Genomic DNA, 23295 nt, shown 5'->3' on the forward strand with positions numbered 1-23295 from the left:
CAGTGGTGGGGCTCCAACTTAGAGCTTCCCTGCCTAGATGGGAGCAGACCAGGCTCCAGGGCTGGCAAGGCTCATCATTTGAGGACCCAACTGAAGCAGACTTTCACCCTGCCAAGTTCCCTAGTCATGGCTCTGAAGATGAGCAAAGCTGTTGGTTGGGACTACTTCTTTGGCATTGACAACTCAGTCTCCAAAGATCTGGGTGCTCATTGTTACAAGCCCTTCCCTGTCCTCCATCACAGTCATGTACAAATTATCCTGCAATTTCCATGCAGTGAGACCTTAGTGGGGGTTCCTAAGGAGTGACCCACAATTCTGGGGGAGCTGGATGTCCACATTGGGCTCTCTCTTCCTCTGGAGGAACTGTAATCGGAGGAGACCTCTTGGTGTGGTGCTGCACCAGCTGGGGAAGAGGCAATCTGGTTGGTGTGAAACTGTTCCTCTCATTCCTCTGCTGAGGCCTATTTTGATCTCCATGGTGCAGTGGGGTGCTTCAGCTTCACCCCCATGTCCTATTTTCTCAGGGGTGTGTTGTCCATGAATAGTTTTCTGCTTGTGAGGGGAAGTCAGGGGTAACCTATGTCATCATCTTTGCCTTTCTCCCCCCAAAAAACATAAAAAAAACCCACATCTTGAGATATCCACCACATGTTCCCTCTGCCCAAAACAGGGAAGGTGTGTAAATGCAATCACTGTGCTACTAAAAAAAAAAAAAAAGAAAGAGCTGGTGGGAGGGAGGAAAGAAGAAGAAAGCGAGGTATAAGGACAAGGAGGAAGGAAAGACTTGAATGCTAGAAACATATCAGGAATTGAGTTTGCCAGGGGCACTTAGAATAGCAAAGGCAGAATTCCACAGGCAGAAAATATTCTGGTCATGGAGTTGTCTTAGGTTCAGTTTATGCTCAGACCAGGTAGAGAGTGGCCCTTAATAAGGGTTAACTTCTTTATTCTGACGGGTGCTTTGGGTGGTCCTAGTTTTGAAAGCTCACGGCCCACCCAAGGAGAGACCAACAATTCCTTCCCATGCCACCACCACTCTTTTTGCCCCAAAGGAGTAGGCGAGCAGCTATAGTTGCAACGAGTCCAAGACTTATTGGGCCTACGTGCTTGGAGCTTGAGGCACAGCAAGCTAATGTTATATTACTGAGTCAGCAGAGCATGTTGTCCTTGTGTAACTTCTCTTTTACTTCATCTCTTGAGACTTACCTTGGAAATTCCTCTCCCTGGGACTGGTGTGAAATATTTTGCGGACTCCTTGACCATTGATTAAAAAGAAAACTCTATCCATAGCCTGTTGCCTCCATTCCAATAAAGCCCATCTCCTTAGTGTAGGCCCTGTTGGAGTAAGTACTTCACTCTTAGGGATGTCTGATCAGGAGGACTAGAGAGATGAAGCTAAGAAACAGCTGAAGTTCAGCTTGCCCAAGGCCACTCTGACTGATTGATTTTCATCCCTTAGGTGGGAACAATCAGCTCAGGTGAACCCATGGCCAAAAGAAGGTAGTGTTTGATGGCCTACAGAAGGTGATAACATGGCTCATGGGCAGGTTCTACACTACAAGCTCTGGAAAAAGAGTAATTGCAACAACAGGCATTGCTTAGAAACACACCTGTTCCTCCAGAGACAGCCCCTGTCCTAGGATTAGCAGAACATACTAATTGGCAAGATAGTCAAAAGAATTATAAGTACCACTGGTCATATTTCATATTTCCTCAGAGTGTCAATGGTATTTTCTAAGCTCCTTCTAATTAATTGGCTCAGTACTCTAAGAATGTATGGAAACAAGACGGAAAGAGTGAGTTAGGTAGAAAAATGTCATGTCTCTGCAGGGTCAAAGGATTTCTCAGGGGTGTTTGGGAATGATAGACCTTTCTTTAAAGATTTCACTCTGCTATGATTCCTCTTACTGTGTGAGAAGGGAATACAACAGAATTTCAGAAAACCCAGCTGAAAATATTCCAGGTGCATAAATTTATTTTCAATTGTATTGCATCACATTATACAAGCATTAAACATGGCTTCATGTTGATTGATGACTATTTAAATGTGAAAATTTATCATTCATGTCAGTACCTTTTGGCTATTTACAAGGAAGGGCTTTTTATGTACTTTATATAGCTCTGTACTTGTATGTACATATGTAAGAATACATGACTATACATATGTACACACAGAAATACATCTATGGCCATACACATAGCTATAGATATGTCATATATAATCATCTCTTCAGAAAGATCTGAAATTAAAAAGAAAAAGAAAAAGTAAAAGTTGTAAACAGGGTCTTGTTTGTGTTGCTTGGGTGACATGGAATTAGGACCATACGATGACATTCTAGAAATGTGTGTCCAGGTGTCCGTATACCATTGTTAGCCCCAGTGTCTGTAAAATTCCAATGGGATAGAATGCAAAAAAGGTAGCAAACAGGCTGAAAAACAGGCCCAGTATACAAGTTCCCCTTGGTTTTAAAAACTTGAGAATGTGACTGCCCATGATGTGCATGCTTGTTTGGTCGAGAATGGTCTACGAGTAGATAGCAATTGTGTTCCGGACTGCACAGTGCTCTCGCAGGCAGTCCTTGAAGGGTGCCGACTCCCCCTGCTGCTGCCAACGTCGGCGACATGCACTGCGCTTGCATGTTAGTCATTCACTTGAGTGTGCTTTTGCACAGCCAGAAGTAAACAAAAATCAGGTCTTTAGCCTGGGAATGAACTATGACCTGGAAAGAGAAGAGAAGGCATTAAAACCCTATGTACGCACGCTGGCCTGAGGACACAATGTGCAATGGTTTGTACACACTGTGATTCAAAGGTCTTCACGGCATGTGTAGCCCCGAACTGAGTCAGGCATGGTCTGAACGTTATTGAGCCTGCTTTCCAGAAGGACCGTCAGAGTCAGTCTGAAGCAAGGTAACATCCTGCCAACTGCTGAGAGTGTAGAAACAGACAAATAGGATCCTTTTAAGCAACACTTAGAAATGGCCTGGTTAGGGAGAAAGCAGCCCATAACGATGAGGCTAAATTGGTTACTGGCCCAGCAGCCCAGTAGGCCCTGAGGATAGAAAACGCCACTGCTGAGCCTTGTCTCTAGCCCCTGGAACTCCCGGGAGGAATTCTCTTCACTAATGTCTGCCTCCCACCTCCACTAATGCTGTCTGAGGCCAACCAGAGCCAGAGAAGAGGTGTGTCAGGGGGTCAGGGGGGAAATTATAGAATCCCCAAAGGGTAAAGCAGAGGAGGCTCTTAAAGTTCAGTCCAACTTCTTTACTTTGCAAACATGGGGATCAGAATCCACTTCAAAGTCCAGGCCCAACAGACAGAGAAAGGAAAAGCCAGGTCTAGAATCTGGTGGAATACAACCCAATGTTTAGCAACAATACAAATCCCGTATAGTATTCTTAAGTCTTTTATTGTTCTGTAAATGTCTCACCACAGAGACTATTTGAGATATATACTAAGTTCTGCCAAATAAGCAGGCTCAGAAAAATTAACTCTTTTTTCCCAAATCACATGACCAATGGCAGATCTGGGCAATGGCCAAATTACTCAGCAAAATATTTCTTGCCTTTAGGGAAGCCAAGGTCTACTTTGGACTTGAAGGCAGGTCCAGTGTTCAACATCTAAACACCATTGTTATCCCTGGGGCCCAGGGCCTAGGTGATATTCTCCAAGTCCACCCCCATGTCCAACTTATAATACCCTCCTGGACTCTTATCCCACATCCGGCTGGATACAATTTCACTAGTTTAACAACAAACATCTCAACCTGTATGAAAAGTGAAAAACATACTTTCCCCATGGATATCTCATTTTGGGAAATATTTTCGAAGTTAGTCTTTAAACAAATAGAGAAAAAAAAAGAAAGGGGGAAATAAATACTATAACTCTAACTGGTTTAGCTAGTGGACAGAGCATTGGCCTGCAGACTGAAGGGTCCTGGGTTAGATTCTGGTCAAGGGCTCATACCTAGGTTGAGGGTTTGATCCTAGGGGAGCATGCAGGAAGCAGATAATCTCTCATCAATGATGTTTCTCTCTCTCTCTCTCTCTCTCTCTCTCTCTCTCTCTCTCTCTCCATTTCTCTATGAAATCAATAAAAATATATTTAAAGAAAAACTTTAAAAAAATGGTACATTATATTCACAGAGCATCAAAACTGAGAACTCATCTAGTCAATCCATCATAAGGAATCTGAGGCTCAGAGAAGTGACTTGTCCAAAGACACAGAGCTAGTAATTGACTTGTCAAGGTTTCAGAACTCTTTTAAAGATATATGGGAACATTATGGATCTTTCTTACAGTGTTTTTAGACTTCATCCAACCTTTACTAATTCAATGTGCATTTAAATGGTGCCATGTGCTAGCTAGTTGGAAGAAAAATTACCACCCATTGAGTCTTTCTAAAGGTGCTTACCACTGTGCTGGGGAAGCTTGATAACTATTTGGAAGAATAATAAATTAGCAATACATATCAATACATGCCAGTACATGTGATATTGATGCCATAATCAGAGATGTTCATAAGAAGAGAGTTTCAGATGAGTCTGGGGAAAATTTTTCAAAGGGTATGGTGTGACATGGATCACCTTGGGAGGAAGCAATAAGTGGGTGATGGAGAGGTCCTTTTGGATGAGATGTAAATTTGACTTTAACCAGAAAGAAGGGGCATGTTGCCCTGGGATCTTAAAGAGAACAACCAGGCTAGAACAGGAGGGAGAAGAAGGCTGCTTTCAGGAAACTCCTGGGACAACTCATGAACACTTTGACTGCCAGGCCGAGTATGGCATGAAGGCAGAGGAGTTGCAGGCATTGTATATAAAAGGCATATCAAGTTGTAATTGCAATGAAAGTAGGAAACAAGCTGGTTTTGGAAGCTAAGGAGCTATTTTGATCCCTCTCAGTAGAAGACTAGCAAGCTTCGATTCAGGGAGCTTGAAGCTCCTCCTCCCAACAAAGGAGACCTTTCAGACCATGAGCCCATCTCTCACCCACCTCGTCACGGCCACTCGTTGTGGTGCGCTTTGCCATTTTTCTTCCTCTCCTTTCGCTCCTTCTGGAGGCGCTCCAGTTCTGCTTCATACATCATCTCCTGAATCAAGTACTTCTCTCTTCTCATTCGATCCCTTAGATCTTTTGGGAGGTCTGGGATCAGATATGAAATGAGGTGCTTTATACAAAACACGAGGTGCTAAAAACACAGAGGAGAATGCCAGAGAGTCAGGTCTACTGTCCATCCTTCGCTGGGAAGAGCTCTGGGAATTGGTTCAAGAACTGTCACTCCAGGGACATGGAGCCTCTGGAGTGTCTGCAACGTGGGATGAGGCCAGGGGAGGTGTTTGTGAAGAAAGAGGATCTCAGGATAGGTGAGGACTGAGCTTGGTGTGATGGTACCACATAAGGAATGAGGAGAGGAGCCAGGAAAGGAGGTGCAGAAGGAATAGTTGGAGAATGCAAAAGAAAGCCAGGAGAATGTATAATGGGGAATGTGAAAAGCCAGGTTTGAATTTTAGCTCTGTAACTTTTACTACCCTGTTTCCCCGAAAATAAGACAGTGTCTTATATTAATTTTTTCTCCCAAAGTTGTGCTAGGTCTTATTTTCAGGGGATGTCTTATCTTTCCATGTGCTAGGTCTTATTTTCAGAGGATGTCTTATTTTTGGGGAAACACGGTATGTAAGAGCTGTCCATCTACCTGAGGAAAGTCATTCTGAGCCTCAATTTTCTCATCTATAAAATGGGTATTGTTGTGAAAATTACATGTAAAGATGGTTTATTTTTTTCATTTTAAAATCATTTTTATTTTTCAATTACAGTTGAAATATATTATTATATTAGTTTTAGGTGTATGAGCCAGTAATTAGACATTACATAACTTAAAAAGTAATCATTCTGTTAAATCTCGCACCCATCTGACAAAATACATAGTGATTAGAATATTATTGACTATATTCCCTGTGTTGTTCTTTATATTCTCATGATTATTCTGTAATAACCAATTTGTACTTCTTAATCCCTTCACCTTTTTCACCAACACCCCTCACATCTGGCAACTGTCAAAATGTCCTCTCTATCTATGAGTCTGTTTCTGTTCTGCTTGTTCATTTGTGTGTGTGTGTGTGTTTTAAGATTCAATTGTTGATAGATGTGTACTTATTGCCATTTTATTGTTCATATTTTTAATCTTCCTCCTTCTCCTCCTCCTCCTTTTTCTAAAAGACCCTTTAACATTTTATGTAATACTGGCTTGGTGGTAATGAATTCCTTTAGCTGTTTTTTGTCTAGGAAACTCTTTATATGTCCCTCGATTCTAAATGATAGCTTTGCTGGAAAGAGTAATCTTTGCTGTAGATCCTTGCCTTTCATCACTGTGAATGATTATTTTTTACCTTTTGAGAAATCAGCTGAAAGTCTTATGAGAGCACCCTAGTAGGTAACTAACTGCTTTTCACTTATTGATTTTAAGATTCTCTGTCTTTTGTATTTTAATTGTGATGTGTCTTAGAGTGGGCCTCTTTGGGTTCATCTTGTTTGGGACTTTGCCCTTCCTGGTCTTGTATGTATATTATCTTTATAGTTTTCTTTCATTTTTTCAAATAGGTTTTCAATGTCTTGCTCTCTTCTCCTTCTGGCACCCCATGATGTAAATGTTGGTATCCTTGAAGTTGTCCCAGAGGCTTCTTACACTATCCTCATTTTTATTTATTTATTTTTTTGCTGTTTTGATACCACTAAGTATTCTTAATTTTATTTAAAACTCGGTGAATTTGATTCTTCCAATTAAGAGGATATTTTTTATTTCTAATATATTAAAATAGCTTAATTGCAATATATTGAAGATAAATGGAAAGTTCTAGTTGATAAACCAAATAATTTCTTATTACAACTCCATTTTTATTTTGTCTGAAAAGTTCTAAAACACTGATAGATTAGAAATTTCTTCAAAGAGAGACTGAGTCACTGATAAACTAATTCCCAGGGAAGAACAGCTTAATATTTGTTTCTTGGTTCCCTTAAACTAAAGGAAGGGGAAAACAACAGTGGTAGAATAGTTTCAAATAGGTATAAGAAGCTTCTAGTCCAGACCAAAAGGCAGCCTTTGCTTGTGTTAATTTGGCTTTAATATATGTGATAGGAGATGAAATTTCTATTTATAAGTATAGTAATAGAACTATAAACTATTTTTAGCAGCAATTTTCTTGAAGACTAAAAGAAAATAGGTAACGGGTAATTTTTATAACACATGATACATGCAATTACTAGGTAGATTATGTTTTCTGAGTATAATTATACTTTTAAAGTCTATTTTGAGTCTCAGGTAATGAATACTAATTTGTGTGTTTAGGCATCAGTAATGCTATGATGCTATACAACCAGAGGCGACCACTTGTAATAACCATTCAATGTTTTCCAAACGATGGCTCTTGAACATCTGCATCAGGGTCACCTCGAAGGGCTTGTGAAAAGCAAATTGCAGACATGATGTATCAGTATTTCTATGAACGGGGATGGAAAAAGAGCAATTTCCCTAAAGTTTAAAAACATGGCCCTGGAACCATGGTCAGCAAACTGTGGCTCATGAGCCACATGCGGCTCTTTGGCTCCTTGAGTATGGCTCTTCCACAAAATACCACAGCCTGGGCGAGTCTCTTTTGAAGAAGTGGCATTAGAAGAAGTTTAAGTTTAAAAATTTTGGCTCTCAAAAGAAATTTCAATCATTCTCCTGTTGATATTTGACTAATGAGTTTGCCGACCACTGCCATAGAATATTAAATTTAGAACCAATAATTCCTGACTTATCCATTAACAATCTACAATAGACTTTGAAATATTTCTTGGAAAATTCCAGGACTTGGATTTAGGAGAAGAAAAAGAAGATAAAGAGGTCATATAATATTATTCTACCGCTCCTGGACATGCATAGTCACTTGGAAGTTCTCATACCTTATAGTTATTAATAACTATAGTTACATCTTCTAGTTACATCATTATGTCAAAGGACACAAAGGAACAGCTGAGAAAACTTACCTCAAACACAATGATGAAAGCCAGTCGAGCTGCGAGGACATGCCAGAACTGCAGTGTGTAGCCATAGGGCACCAGTGAATGAGGAGGGTCCCGGTAGTCTCGGTATCTGTAAACATAACAGGAGAATGTCACATTCCAAACTAGGATATTCCTGACTCCCAGATCTCTTTCATTCCTTTATTCATAGGAGAAAAATCTCAAAAATTAATTATTCTTTACATTTTCTTTTTAAAATTAGAAAACACATACTCATGGCTATGTTTGATTTGGCAACATTTTGGATAATTTCTAGGCAAGGATCCACAGCCTCCGTGTAGTATATGTCCATTGTTGGATCCATCGTGGGGCTCTGCTACCCTGTGCCCCGAGGAACACAATTCTTTTTAAGGGTATTAAAACTCAGTGGTGCCGTCCTGGCCAGTGTGGCTCTATTGGTTGGAGTGTTGTTCCATACATGGAATGGTGGCTGGTTCAATTCCTGGTGAGGGCCCATAGGGAGGTAGGTTGTGGGTTTGATCCCCAGTTGGAGCATGTTTAGGGGGCAATTGATTGATGCTGATTGATGTATCTCTCTCACCTCTCTCCTCTCTCTCTCTTTCCCTATCTCTCTCCCTCCCTCCCTCCCCCACTCTCCCCTTCCCTTTCCCCTTTCCCCTTTCCCCTTTCCTCTCTTCCCTTTCCCTTTCCCCCTCTCCCCTCTCATAAATTAACAAAAAATTTTTAACTCAGTGGTGCCAATGAGTTTGCTGTCATTTGATTCGCTACCTGCAGCTGTCTCCAGAATTGTGCATAGGAAGATATCTTGGAACCAATTTGGGATTTGTCTGTCTAATATAATCTTAAGTAATTCATGAAACTTCTCTAGAGATGCTTTCCCTATTAACAAAATTAGGATCTCCATCTCACTTGCTCTGACATTTTGGACTCCCACTCTTCCATGAGTTTTTTGGTTGTTGCAAGTGGAGCTCTCAGTTCGTGCTCCAGCCCATCCCTGGTCCCACTGGCCCCACGGGCCCCGCTGGCCTTGACCATGAGGCAGAGGTCTGAGGGAGTGCCATGCTCACTTGTGCCCCATGTCTCTGTTTTTGATGTAGAGCTATTTATTTGCATAATGACAGGCTACAAGGTGCCTGGCACTTGTACAAAGAAAACACTTCCCTGTCCTGCTGTAGAAACAGCCAGAAGCCAAGCTTCAAAGCTAATTAAGTCAGCGTTACTCTAATCTTTCAGTTATAGTACCTTCAAAGACATTAAGTGTCCCAGTGGCATTAATGTTTGAAGGAATTTTTTTTTTTTCCAAGTAAGTCAGTTATTTTAAGAAAAAAAAAAAAACACTTTCAATTTCTTGGCTTCAATTTACACACAGGAAAGATGGAATGAACCCTTTTGACTTAAGTTAGTGCATTCTCTAAAGCTGCTTGTATTTATCAAGAAATGGATGATCAGCTTGCAAACATTTTTTTCTAGCACAGGGTATAGTTCACTTATTACTAATTTTAAACTATGAAAATAAAAGTGTATGTACGTTTGAAAGAATGATAAGTGAACCTCATGTAGTCCCCATCCAAATTAAAACCTAGAACGTGGCCAGTGGCTTAGAAATGCCTTACTGGCAATCCCAGAAACCCCAAAGAGGTAACTGTGGTAATTTTTTAACTTTATAGTGATAGTACTCATGTAAGTGTCCCTAAAGAAAACAGTGCTTGCGTTTGTCTGCTTTTAACTCTATATAGACAGAATCATATTGTGCTATGTATAATTACATCTTTATTATGAAATTTATTTTTGAGTTCTCAATTCTATTCCATTTTCTGTTTATCTGTTCCCTCTGACACCACCAGACTAATTCATTACTATAATTTTATACTAAATCTAACATAAGGTAAATCTTTATCTTGTTAATATTCTTCAAAAGTGTCTTTACTAGTCTTCATCCTTTGCATTTCTGTAGAATATTATTTGAGCCCTCAGGTGCACAGAATTAGATTAAACATAATTCTTAAATATTTATAACCTAATTTGTCTATTCATGTTCTTTTTTTCTGTGAGCTTTACATTTACTTAATACTTTAGTGGATTTATGAGAGTTCATTATATTATTATTCAACTGAAGAATTAAAACATGACCAGGGGCTTACATCAACCTCTGTGCTCCTCCATCTCTTTCCCTTAATCCCTTTATCCTGAATTTCATTTTTTAATAATAAATCTTCATTGTTCAGATTATCACAGGTGTTCCTCTCCCCCCACCCCATAGCTCCCCTACACCTGATTCCCCACCCCACCCCATGTCCTTACCCCCATCACTGTCTTCATCCATAGGTGTAAGATTTTTGTCCAATCTCTTCCTGCACCCCTCAGTTCCCCTTCCCCCTGAGAATTATTAGTCCACTTCCTTTCTATGTCCCTGATTCCATTATATTCACTAGTCCATTTTGTTCTTCAGATATTTTATTCACTTGATTTTTAGATTCACTTGTTGATAGGTATATATTTGATGTCTTTTTGTTCATAGTTTTTACCTTTACCTTTACCTTTTTCTTCTTCTTCCTCTTCTTAAAGAATACCTTTCAGCATTTCATACAGTTCTGGTTTGGTGTTGATGAACTCCTTTAACTTTTTCTTGTCTGTGAAGCTCTTTATCTGACCTCCAATTCTGAATGATAGCTTTGCTGGGTAGAGTAATCTTGATTGTAGGTTCTTGCTGTTCATCACTTTGAATATTTCTTGCCACTCCCTTTTGGCCTGCATAGTTTCTGTTGAGAAGTCAGCTGACAGTCATATGGGTACTCCTTTGTAGGTAACGAGCTGTTTTTCTCTTGCTGCTTTCAAGATTGTCTCTTTGTCTTTTGTCCTTGGCATTTTAATTATGATGTGTCTTGGTGTGGTCCTCTTTGGATTCCTCTTGTTTGGGGTTCTGTGCGCTTCCTGAACTTGTAAGTCTATTTCTTTCACCAGGTAGGGAAAGTTTTCTGTCATTATTTCTTCCAATAGGCCTTCAATATCCTGCTTGCTTTCTTCTTCTGACACCCCAAAAATCCGGATGTTGGTATGCTTAAAGCTGTCCTAAAGGCTCTTTACACTATCCTTACACTTTTGGATACTTTTGGATTCTTCTTTCTTCCTTTCTGGTTGGGTGTTTTTTCCTTCCTTCCTTCCTTCCTTCCTTCCTTCCTTCCTTCCTTCCTTCCTTCCTTCCTTCCTTCCTTCCTTCCTTCCTTCCTTCCTTCCTTTCTTTTTTCTTCTTCTTTATGTGGCTGTCCCATTTCCCAGAATCATTTATTGAAGAGACTGTTTTTTACCATTGTATATTCTTGGCTCCTTTGTCATAAATAAATTGACATTTTTTCCCCATTGATTTTTTAGAGAAAGTAGAAGGTAGGGAAGGAGAGAAAGAAACATCAATGTGAGAGAGACACATTGATTCGTTTCCCTATCCCAACTCCTGCACTTGCCCTGACTGGGGCCTGGGGTGAACCTGCAACCCAGGTATATGGCCTTGACTGGGACTCAAACCCGTGAACCTTGGTCCTAGGGCCGATGTTCTGAGCAACACTGGCCAGAGATTGCTGGGTATTAATGATTGTGGGTTTTTTATTTGAGCACTTTTAATATATTATGTCACTCCTGGTTGACAATGAGTTCCCTTGTATGTAACAAATTGTTTTTCTCTTTCAATTTTTAATATTCTACCCTGTCTTTAACTTTTGACATTTTAATTATAATATCTTGGTATGGGCCACTTTGGGTTCCTCTTATTTGGAACTCTATGGGCTTTCTGGATCTGGATGACAGATTTTTTTTTTTTTTGGGGGGGGCGGTTTCTCTTTTTATCAATTTAGGTATTACATATGTATCTTTATCCCCTTCATAACCCCCCTCCCTGGAGTTTGTGTCCATTGGTTAGGCTTATATGCATGCATACATGTCCTTTGGTTGATCTCTTCCCCTTACCCCACCCTCCCCTGCCTTCCCTCTGAGATTTGACAGTTTGATCGATGCTTCTCTATCTCTGTTTTTGTTCATCAGTTTTTGTTGTTCATTATCTTCCACCAATGAGTAAGATCATTTGATATTTATCTTTATCTGACTAGCTTATTTTGCTTAGCATAATGCTCTCCAGTTCCATCCATGCTGTTGCAAATGGTTCAAGTTATTTTTTTTTTTTTACCACAGCATAGTATTCCATTGTGTAGATGTACCACCATTTTTAATCCATTCATCTGTTGATGGGCATTTGTGCTGTTTCCAAATCTTAGCTATTGTAAATTATGCTTCTATGAACATAGGGGTGCATATATTATTTCTGATTGGTGTTTCTGATTTCTTCGGATATATTCCTAGAAGTGGGATTACTGGGTCAAATGGGAGTTCCATTTTTAGTTTTTTAGGAAACTCCATACTGTTCTCCACAGTGGCTGCACCAGTCTGCATTCCCACCAGCAGTACATGAGGGTTCCTTTTTCTCTGCATCCTCGCCAGCACTTGTCTTTTGTAGATTTGTTGATGATAGCCATTCTAACAGGTATGAGGTGGTACCATATTGTCATTTTGATTTGCATCTCTCAGATGACTAGTGACTTTGAGCATGTTTTCATATGTCTCTTGGCCTTCCTTATGTCCTCTTTCAAAAAGTATCTATTTAGGTCCATTTCTCATTTTTTTTATTGGGTTGTTTATCATCTAGACCACATGTGTCAAACACAAGGCCCGCGGGCCAAATCCGTCCCGCCAGGCCTTGCAATGTGGCCCGCACCGCGCTGTCATCACTGCACTCCGCTGCGTTTCCATCACAATGACAGTTTATGACTGTTCAGTAAACCATTCGGCCCGCGATTTAGGCTGGATTTTAGATTTTGGCCCCTTCTCTGATTGAGTTCGACACCCCTAATCTAGACCAATGGAATAGAATAGAGAACCCAGAAATTGACCCAAACCACTAAGCTCAATTAATATTTAACACAGGAGGCAAGAACATACAATGGAGTCAAGACAGTCTCTTCAATAAATGGTGTTTGGAAAATTGGACAGATACAAGTAAAAAAATAAAACTAGACCACCAACTTACATCATACACAAAAACAAACTCAAAATTGATAAAGGACTTAAACATAAGATGGTAAACCATAAAAAATATTAGAGGAATCCACAGGCAGCAAAATCTCAGAAATATGCTGAAGCAATATCTTCACAGATACAGCTCCTAGAGCAATGGAAACTAAAGAGAAAATAAACAAATGGGACTACATAAAAATAAAAAGCTTCTGTACAGCAAGAGACACCATCAACAAAACAATAAGAAAGCCCACTGCATTGGAGAACATATTTGCCAATGTTATCACCGATAAGGATTTAATTGGTAACATTTACAGGGAACTCATACAACTTTAACAAAAGGAAGATGGATGTCAGATTTTAAAGTTCTCCAGGGGATTTTAGTGAATATTAAGATTAAAACAGTGAACCACTGTTTCAAACCAACTCAGTCAGAAAGGGTTGTTCGTGCAAAATCTTTTTGTTGGCAGAGCGACCTTATCTTAGGCTGAGTGCCACGCTCACCTGCAGTACTTGAGAGGAGTCCCCGAGAACTCACTGCCATCAGACTCAGGCTCAGATCGGTTCTCAAAGTCAGCAATTCGAAACACAGACAAGCTGGCATTCACGTAGCCAACCATGCACCTAAAACAGAAAGCAAATTCTATGTTAGAACTCCTGTCACCTCTGATCCAATTCATTAAAGGCTCTGCTTCCTAGAGTTTCCTGCAGATGCGAGTGCCTTTAGCTGGTCCTGCACTGTCATAACCACTCAAGTTAGGATACACTGAAAAAACCCTGGGTATGTTGGGATCCATTTTGCTTGGGACTCTGTGAGCATCTTGGATTTGTGTGGGTTTTTTCTTCTCTATCTCAGGGAAATCTTCTGTCATTATTTCTTGGAATACGTTTTCCATATCTACCTCGGTTTTCTTTCCTTCCGGAACCCCTATTATTCGAATATTGTTTTGTTTTGCATTGTCCCAAAGCTCCCGTAGGCTCTCCTCCTGCTTTTTAATTTTTTTTTCTAGAAGCTGCTCTAATTGGGTATTTTTTTCCATCTTGTCTTCTAGCTCACTGATGCGATCCTCTGCTTCTTCTAGTCTGCTCTTGATGCTTTCTATTGAGTTCTTCATAGTAGCGATGTCATTTTTCATTTCATCTTGAGTCACCTTCATTTCCTCTTGGGTTTTTTTCATTTCCTCCTGGGTCTTACTCATATTGTCAAATTTGTCTTCCATTCTTTTTAGCCATCTTAAGATCGTTACACTGAATTCTTGCTCTGCTAGGGTGCTTGCCTCTATATCGTTTACTTCCTTTTCTGGTGAAGCCTGCTTTTCTTTCATATGCGGGCTGTTTTTTGGTCTCCCCATGATCTAGGATGTCTGGTTGTGTAGTTCTCTCTCTCCTGCTTTGATTTAAAGGCACAAAATACAACACAACCAGGTACAACACACAAGTCACTGAATAGAAATGTGTTTGCGATATTACCGTATTTTTCAGACCATAAGACGCACTTTAAAAGTCCCTGCGTCTTATGGTCCAAATATAGCCTACACATATACTTTTAAAAAAAAGTTTTTTTACTTGCCCGGCTCTGTGTGGTCTCTGTGTGCTTGCCCGGCTCTAAAATGGTTCTAAATGCTGCTGTTTACTTTACAGGGTTGATTACATGTGTTTATGACTGTGATGTTGGGTTTTAATGCACATAAAATATTTTAGGACACTATTTGTTTCAGAATCTTTTTTTCTTAATTTCCCTTCTCTAAAAACTGGTGCGTCTTATGGTCCGGAGCGTCTTATGGTCCGAAAAATACGGTAATAACCACCAATAAGGGTGACTAGAACCCAGCTAACAAAAACATACAATCAAACAAAAAGCATAGGCAAATCAATCTTATAAAAGAAAAGCATACAACTTCAGTAAAGTTAACATTCAACATACAACTTCAAAGAGTTAGAGAGAAAGACTGTTTTGTTTTTTTTGTTTTGTTTTGTTTTTAGGACAACTGCGAGGGAGGTGTGAATGGGTTTGGAGCAGGTAGTTGGAAATTAGATATATACAAGTAGGGTGAAATTTTAGGAGGGGGTAGACAGAAGGAATGGGGGAAATCTAGAGCAGGAAAGGGTTACGATAAACAGGGTATCAAAGGAAAAGATTGGAAAGAGAGTGAAGGCATAAAGGTAGGGTTGAGATAGAATAAAGCGTTGGAGAAAGAAGGATAGATAAAGACTGTAGAACAGTAATCCTGAAATTAAAAAAAAATATATATATATATATATAATCAAATGAAATAAAATAAAAATAAGCAAAAGAAAATAAGATGAAAAAGGTAAATTAGTAGTAGTAATAATGTTGATTACATATACAATGTAATAATTATTAAGATAAAATTGAGTGAGGAAAAAGAAAAAAAATAGTTTCTTGAGTAAACGTTGCAAATAATGAAAACAAAAATAAAAAACAAAAATTTAAAAATTAAAAAAATAATAAAATTTAAAAAATTTAAAATTTGCAGTAATGAAGGTCATTCGCTTCCTCTATTGTTATGATCCAGTCCTGATTTTTAGGCAGGTTTTGCTTTGTTTTTATTACACTAGAGTCCATTTGTGGATTAGCCTCTGGGGGCAGTGTTTCTAGGTTGACTTCCAGACTCTAGTCTCTAGAGTAGGGGTGTCGAACTCAATCAGAGAAGGGGCCAAAATCTAAAATCCAGCCTAAATCGCGGGCCGAATGGTTTACTGAACAGTCATAAACTGTCATTGTGATGGAAACGCAGTGGAGTGCAGTGATGACAGCGTGGTGCGGGCCACATTGCAAGGCCTGGTGGGACGGATTTGGCCTGCGGGCCTTGTGTTTGACACATGTGCTCTAGAGCCTCTCCAGCTTTTTTTTTTTTTTTTTTTTTTTTTTTCGTCCTCTCTGAAGCTGGAATTATGGAGGGGGGAAGGGGGCAGGCAGGTCCGAGCAACTGGAATCTCCCGCAACTCTGATATCCCTCCGAGCCGGATCCAAATGTGTTGCTCTTTAGATATCTCCCCTGTTGGGAGCCCCGTCCACTTTCAAGGGTGACAACAGCCCAACAGCAGGGGCTTCTACTTGTAATCACTGCCCTTGTCCTCCAGCTTCCGCAAGCACGCTCTGTGCGCGCTGGCTTTTTGTTTTCGCTGCGAGCGCTCTCCACCCTCTCCCCGCGAAATCTGACCTTTTCGCTGAGCAGTGGGGCAATCCTGTGAGGGCAGGTGTTCGCACTGCCTGGGATCCGCGTTCTGGGGGTCACAGATGCTTGGTGGTCGATGCGGCTGTGGATATTCAGGCCTCTGACACGATCCAATCTTCCTCTCAAGATGGCGAGGTTTCCCGTCCAAGCCGGTAGGTAGCTCCGGGCAGGGACACAGCCCTCATGGGTGCTTCCCTGTGAGGGGCACCTCTGTCAGCAGCCCCCCAGCAGTTTCTTCTGGTGTTCACTGTCTCCCAGCTTGCTGATAAACACTCACAGCACAAGACCCTCAGTTGCTCTCTCTTTCTGCTTCGGGAGAGGGCTCAGAATCCGCCCATCTATTCTTCCGCCATCTTACCTCCTCCAAAAGCACCCTGGGTATGTTGAATCAAGGACAGTCCTGACTTTTGTTCTAGTTCTTTTTTTGTGCAGAATCATCAAACAGAACATCACCACCCCAATCAATGCATCAGAGAAATAGGTGAAAGACAACATTGCATAATCAGTATAAATTATAGGTAAGCCACTGCTTCTTTCATTGATGACATACACACACAGAGAGACGATGCACACATATAAACACATTACTTTAGTAACAAATATGTATGTTCTCTCATAATGCCCTGAACATAATTGATGTAAATATGGTCCCTCCTCTTCAACTCACATCTCATGCTATAGTCATGTTAGACTATATTTCCTGCATGCATCATATGCTTTCATGCCTCTGCTCAGCTTCCCTTTTCTTTTGGGATTCCCTACTCATTTCTTTAAAAGTGAAAATTGTGCTCATCCTTGAGTTAACTGAAATGACACATCTTTTGGGAAAATGCCCTAATCACCTCTGTCAGAGACTTATTCTCTTTTTCTTAGGATGCTGCTACACTCCACAATTGCCATACAGTTTGCACTAGAGTTGGTTCCATGTATGTATGTCTTCTCCTTTGAACTATAGGATTGGTTTTATTTTTAAGCAGAACAGACGTTCTGGATATCTTTGTATTCTTGGAGCCAGGATAATCTTGTGAAGTGTAGGGATCCAGTGATATTGATTTAATTGATTTGATTGGAGGCACACGAAAGCACCAGAGATTCTATCAAGGACTTGAAAATGGACCAGGAATAGAACTAGTATAAGGTTCTTGAGAACATGGTTTTTGTTCTGTACCGGGGGTCAGAATATTACAACACTAAATACTTGGGCTTTGCAGTCAAACCATAGTCTTGCTGATTTTTAGACCTATAATCTCAGAAAATTATGTAACTTCTTTAAGTGCCAAAAGTCCCCACCTCATAGAGTCATTGGAAGGATTAAATGAAATGATATATACAAAATAAGTGATATAGTGTTTAGGTTATAGCAAGATCTAAATCAATGTGAGTGGCTTTTATTAATCAATTTTATTTTTTTGTACCTAGCAAGACATCATTAGGAATTACTGATTAAATGGATAAATCATGGTCTTCTAATTCTCTTTATTAACATTACCTGTGTGATTATTCCAAGTTGCTGACCACCAAACCAAAATGCTGACATGAACATGGTTCTGAGAGCACATGGGTTCTGTGTTGTCTCAATCAAGAAAAATCACTAGTTTATTGTGGCCTTAAAAAAAAAATGAACCAAGCAGGACCCATTTGTCAAGTCACTCATGGGTGAAATAGTCAGTGTGTGTGTAACATGCCTTAATCCAATGGCAGCAGGCCTCCCCTGCTACTCCTTGGAGGGGTGATTTGGATTTATGTCTCCCTCATCTATGAATTGCCTAGAACATGACATGAAAACAAATGAGTGCCTTAATGATCATTAGCTGTCACAGAGAGGGAACCCGTTTTGTGAAATACAGAAAAAGTAGAGTCTTCTCAGGAGCTGAGCAGTGGGAAAAGGGAAAATAACAACAACAAAAGGCCCAAAATGAAAATGGAATATTTACAACCTCTCCTTCCTCACAAGGCAGCTATGAGCTTTATTGAGATTAAAGCTGCTGTTTAATGGATACTCTGTTCAAAAACTCAATTGAGGAAATCTAAATTCAAATGAAATATCTGTCTCATGGACTAAATACCCTACTCTCAAAATAAAGAGGCTCCATCTTTAAACTATGTATCAAGCATATTCAGGTCATAAATCCAAGTTGAAAATATGCCTTTAGTGAGTGTGTACTCCTTCTACAATAGATGCAAAGCATTATATATGGACCTAATATAGGCTATCAGCTAGGTGAGTCTTCTTCCCACATCATTTCCACAATCATGGAAGTAGAGGGACTGCTAATACTGTCTAGGAATTTCTCTCACTAGGATAGAAACTTAACTTGCCAACATCAAATAGTTGAGACAACCATCAATTCTATAAAATGAGATTTCCATAATTTGCTGTATAAAGTTCAGCCAGATGGCATGTCTGTCAACTCTGGCCTGCTATTGCAGCAGTAGATTTCATGACTATCACTCAGTTTGCCAGCAGATCTACGTACCCTCACTGTGACACACCACCACCTCCAAGGGAGACAGAGGAAAGATGATGGCACACTGATAATCAGGGAGAAGTGAGAAGTGTGGAGAAAAATGTATCAGACAAAGGAAGGATTTCCAGTGAATATAAAATAATGAAATAAAATTTCTTACGGGAGGGGCAGATGGTCTCTGAAGGTATTTCTAAGGAAGGAGATTCATAAAATGCCTATGTAAGGATAGCATTGCCTTAATTAGGATGCACACCTCTTCCAAGTCATTTCTGAGAAGACCATGTTCATTTAAATGTGGGAATTCTGGTTTGAACACCATGAACTACTGTTTTCAGTCTTTGACTCTGGAGGAAAAGGATGAACTAGGCATTATTATAATTAGTTTCAAGGGAAAGAACTGACCCAGAAGTTGACTTCTGAATTTGTAGATTCCCGATAAAACTCACTGTAGAGTGTCTTTGAATTTTGCTACTAAATTTGCCATTTAGATTTTAGCCACTGTGACTCAAAATAGCATGGGTATAGGGTCAAAAGGTGAAAAAGTGAGGTTAAATAAGGTTGGGTTTATAGATTTAAAGTAAAACATGCTTTGTAGATTATTTATAGAGACATTAGTAATTTATATAATAAATGAGGCTGATGAGGTGAGAAAAGAAAATTAATTTGACTTGTTGCAATAAAAATGTCAGACATGAAAAGGGAAGAAAATAGTTTTGAACAATAAGCTTTATCTTTCAAAAAACAATTTTGTACGTGGTTATGGTGTTTCTCTCTTCAATTGATTTGCAGTTTATATAAATATATAGTGTTCATTAAGTGAGATATTTGTGGTTCATTCTGTGAAAATTTGAGCATTTTGTTCTTTTTTTTAAATCGGGACTTTTTAAAAATATATATATTTTATTGATTTTTTCAGAGAGGAAGAGAGAGGGACAGAGTTAGAAACATCAATTAGAAAAAATCATCGATCAGCTGCCTCTTGCACACCCCCTACTGGGGATGTGCCCGCAACCAAGGTACATGCCCTTGACCGGAATCAAACTTGGGACCTTTCAGTCCGCAGACCGATGCTCTACCGCTGAGCCAAACCGGTTTCGGCATGAGCATTTTGTTCTTGATCAATCTTTGAACTCCTTATAATAACACTATTTTTATAGGAAAAGCTTTAATTTATATCACTAAATCAGGTATAGACCTCACAATAATTCTTAGAACTGCATGTTTCTGTTCACCGGGATAGGGAATGTTCCAAAACGCTAAACCCTGTCAACCTAATAACAAAATAATTAGTTTATTACATTCAGTGGGTGGTGGTAGGGAATCCTACGGTTATTTATGATGTCTGCATAAGTTTGGAAGTCTAAGTATTGCTATCCCAGCTTTTCTTTTTCACTTCTGTTTTCAGGAAATATCGTTTCTATCCCTTTATACCTTCAGTCTGTGTTTTTCAATCTGAAGTGGGTCTCTTGTAGGCAGCGTATGTACAGGTCTTTTTTTTTTTTTTTTTTTTAATTCATTCAGCCATCCTCTGTCTTTTGATTGGAGCAGTTTAGTCCATTTAGATTTAAAGTAATTATTGATAGGTATGCAGTTATTGCAGTTTTACTTTTTTCTGATTATTTTTCTGTTCCTTTGCTCTCTTGCTTTCTTTTCCTATATGTTAATGACTTTCTATAGTGTTGTGTTTGGATTCCTTTCTCTATTTCTTGTATACTTCTTGTAGATTTTTTGTTTGTGGTTACCCTGTGTCTCATGTATGCCAAGCTATGTTTTAAAAATATATATATTTTATTGATTTTTTACAGAGAGGAAGGGACAGGGATAGAGAGTTAGAAACATAGATGAGAAACATCAATCGTATGTATATGCCTTTATCCAGAATTGAACTTGGGACCCTTCAGTCCGCAGGCAGATGCTCTATCCACTGAGTCAAACTGGTCAGGCTCCAAGCTATGTTTACAGCAGTTTAGGTTGATGGACACTTACATTCAGACATATCCCCTTCACACTTATGTTTCTGTCATTATTTTTACTTCTTTTTTTTGTGTGTGTGTTTGCCATAATGTATTGTTGTAATTATACATTACCTTTCTAATTTTGCCTTTTAACCTTTATATTAGCTTTATAGTTGGTTGATCATCTGATTTTACTGTCCTGTGTCAGTGAGATTTTTTCTTTCCTATATTTTATCATTCATATTTTAAGTATTTTATTCTTAAATAAGTCCCTTTAACATTTCTTTTTTTAAATATATTTTTTATTGATTTTTTACAGAGAGAAAGGGAGAGAGAGATAGAGAGCTAGAAACGTCGATGAGAGAGAAACATCCACCAGCTGCCTCTTGCACACCCCCTACTGGGGCTGTGCCCGCAACCAATGTACATGCCCTTGACCGGAATTGAACCTGGGACCTTTCAGTCCGCAGACCAACGCTCTACCACTGAGCCAAACCAGTTTCTGTCCTTTAACATTTCTTGAGTGGTGATGAACTCCTTTAGCTTTTTTTGTGTGTGTGTTTGTGATACTTTATTATTTTCTTTTGTCTGAGAGACTCTCTCTCTTTCAATTCTAAATGATAGCCATCCTGGGTAGAGTAATCTTTGCATTCCATCTCTTTGAATATTTATGCCACTGCCTTCTGACCTGCAAAGTTTCTGTTGAAAAACCAGCTGACTGTGTGGTTCAGGATAGAGAGTACTACATGAGTCTAGGCTTAGTATCTTCATGTGGGCTCCAGCAGTTACACTGCCTTATGATTCTGGATTCATTTTTCTCTTTTTAGACAAAATGATTTTACAGCTTTTTAAAAAATTAAGTTCATTGGGATGACATTGGTTAATAGGTTTCAAGTGTACATTTCTATATGATCTGTATATTGCATTGTGTTTCCACCAAAGTAAAATCATCTTCCATTACCATATATTTGTCCCATTTTCCTTTGCTACTAAATTGGTACAGACACTATGGAAAGCAGTATGGTAGTTCCTTAAAATGTTAAGATTAGAGTTACCCTATAATCCCTCTTCTGGGTATCTCCCTGAAAAACTAAAAAAAAAAAAATATTTTACTTGCAAAGATATATATTTTATTGATTTTTTTACAGAGAGGAAGAGAGAGGGATAGAGAGATAGAAACATCGATGAGAGAGAATCATCGACCAGCTGCCTCTTGCACACCCCCTACTGGGGATGTGCCCGCAACCAAACTGGTTTCGTACATATATAAACCCCTGCATTCATTCACGGTGGCCAACACATAGAGACAGAATGTCCTTTGATGGAGGACTGGATAAGGACAATGTGGTATGTATATACTATGGAATACTACTCAGCCATAAGAACAGATGAAATATTGCCATGTGTGACAACATAGGTGGAATTTGAGAATATTATGCTAAGTGGACTCACTTCTCTTAGTGAGTTACACATTATTACCTTTACTTTGAAAAGGAGACACTATCAGGTTTGTTTTGAGAGTCAAATGCAAAACACACTGAAAGTGGTTTGAAATAAAGGTAAACGTTTTTTAGGCTAAGTCAGGAGAATGTTAACAGTTACACTTAGAAAGAAATGTGTGGGTACTACAACATAAGTCTTTAAATCTCTCTTAAAATGGGATGGTATGCTCATTTAAGGTTGCTAGATAATTAGTACTTAATGGCCATAGGCTAATGTAGTAAAGAACTTTATAAAAACCTCTTCAAATAGCTGACATGTGAGCTTTCCAGTATTTGATCATCTGTGCCTTAGACTGAGTATTTATGTAGGCTTAATGAAATTGGACCTAGGCCAGGTGTATATTAATTCAGTTGTCTTGAGTCAGTGGCACTTGACTCCTTGGGACTACCTGAACTACAATGGCTCTAGAAAATGAGGTAATTTGGCTCAGACTAGTAAACCAGAAGGCAGAGATACTTGTATAAGTAGGCATCAAAAAATCATCCCATGGGGATGATCTTGGGACATTGAAAAACACTCTATGATCCCAGCACATTCCCCACTCTGACCAACAGACATGTAAATCCCACAATTTGAATTAGATCATTTTGACATTAGCCAAACGGGGACAAACTTTCCATGAAAATATGTTAAGACTTCTTGTCTTTTTTTCAAGGGTTTACCAATGAAAGCCAGGGGACATGTTATAATTTTGCCAAGGCTTTTTAAACTAGAAATTGGAGCCCTGGCTTTGGAACCATTGAGATGATGCCACAGAACTCGGCTCCCAGGGAATTGAGTTCACTCTGTTTGCTTGCTATTATGTATACACTGGTCAGGACAACAGCCAGGAAAATGATCATTCAGTTACTTATTTCACAAATATTTGCTGAGTACCTCGTAGGAACCCAGCACAGGGTTACATATTTCCCATGTAGAATTTGCAAAGTCTACATATTAATATTAAAAGGGGAACCAGATCATAACTAGTCTTTTACAAACTCAGAGAAGTACCATTTCTCTACACTACATCTGCTGAACACATTAAAATACCACACCATACATTTCTGAATTTATAGTGGTTAGGCCATGAGGAAAATAGTTAATTGTT

At 39.3% G+C, this 23295-nt stretch overlaps 1 protein-coding gene across 2 annotated transcripts in view; it reads right to left on the minus strand.

Annotated features, from left to right (window-relative positions):
• Positions 1–1957: 1957 nt before the first annotated feature.
• Positions 1958–23295, minus strand: part of ANO4 (anoctamin 4) — a 292620-nt gene continuing 271282 nt past the window's right edge. For both annotated transcript variants that reach the window (XM_036456048.2, XM_036456051.2), the window contains 4 exons: positions 13584–13703; positions 8025–8130; positions 4992–5187; positions 1958–2720 (listed from right to left, as the gene is read on the minus strand). In XM_036456048.2, the coding sequence (XP_036311941.2) occupies positions 4996–5187; positions 8025–8130; positions 13584–13703 (418 nt within the window). In that variant the 3' untranslated portion in view covers positions 1958–2720; positions 4992–4995. The remainder of the gene's footprint in view (positions 2721–4991; positions 5188–8024; positions 8131–13583; positions 13704–23295) is intronic.

This window comes from Pipistrellus kuhlii, unplaced genomic scaffold (genome assembly GCF_014108245.1).
Source record: "Pipistrellus kuhlii isolate mPipKuh1 unplaced genomic scaffold, mPipKuh1.p scaffold_m20_p_3, whole genome shotgun sequence".
NCBI classification, from domain to species: Eukaryota; Metazoa; Chordata; class Mammalia; order Chiroptera; family Vespertilionidae; genus Pipistrellus; species Pipistrellus kuhlii.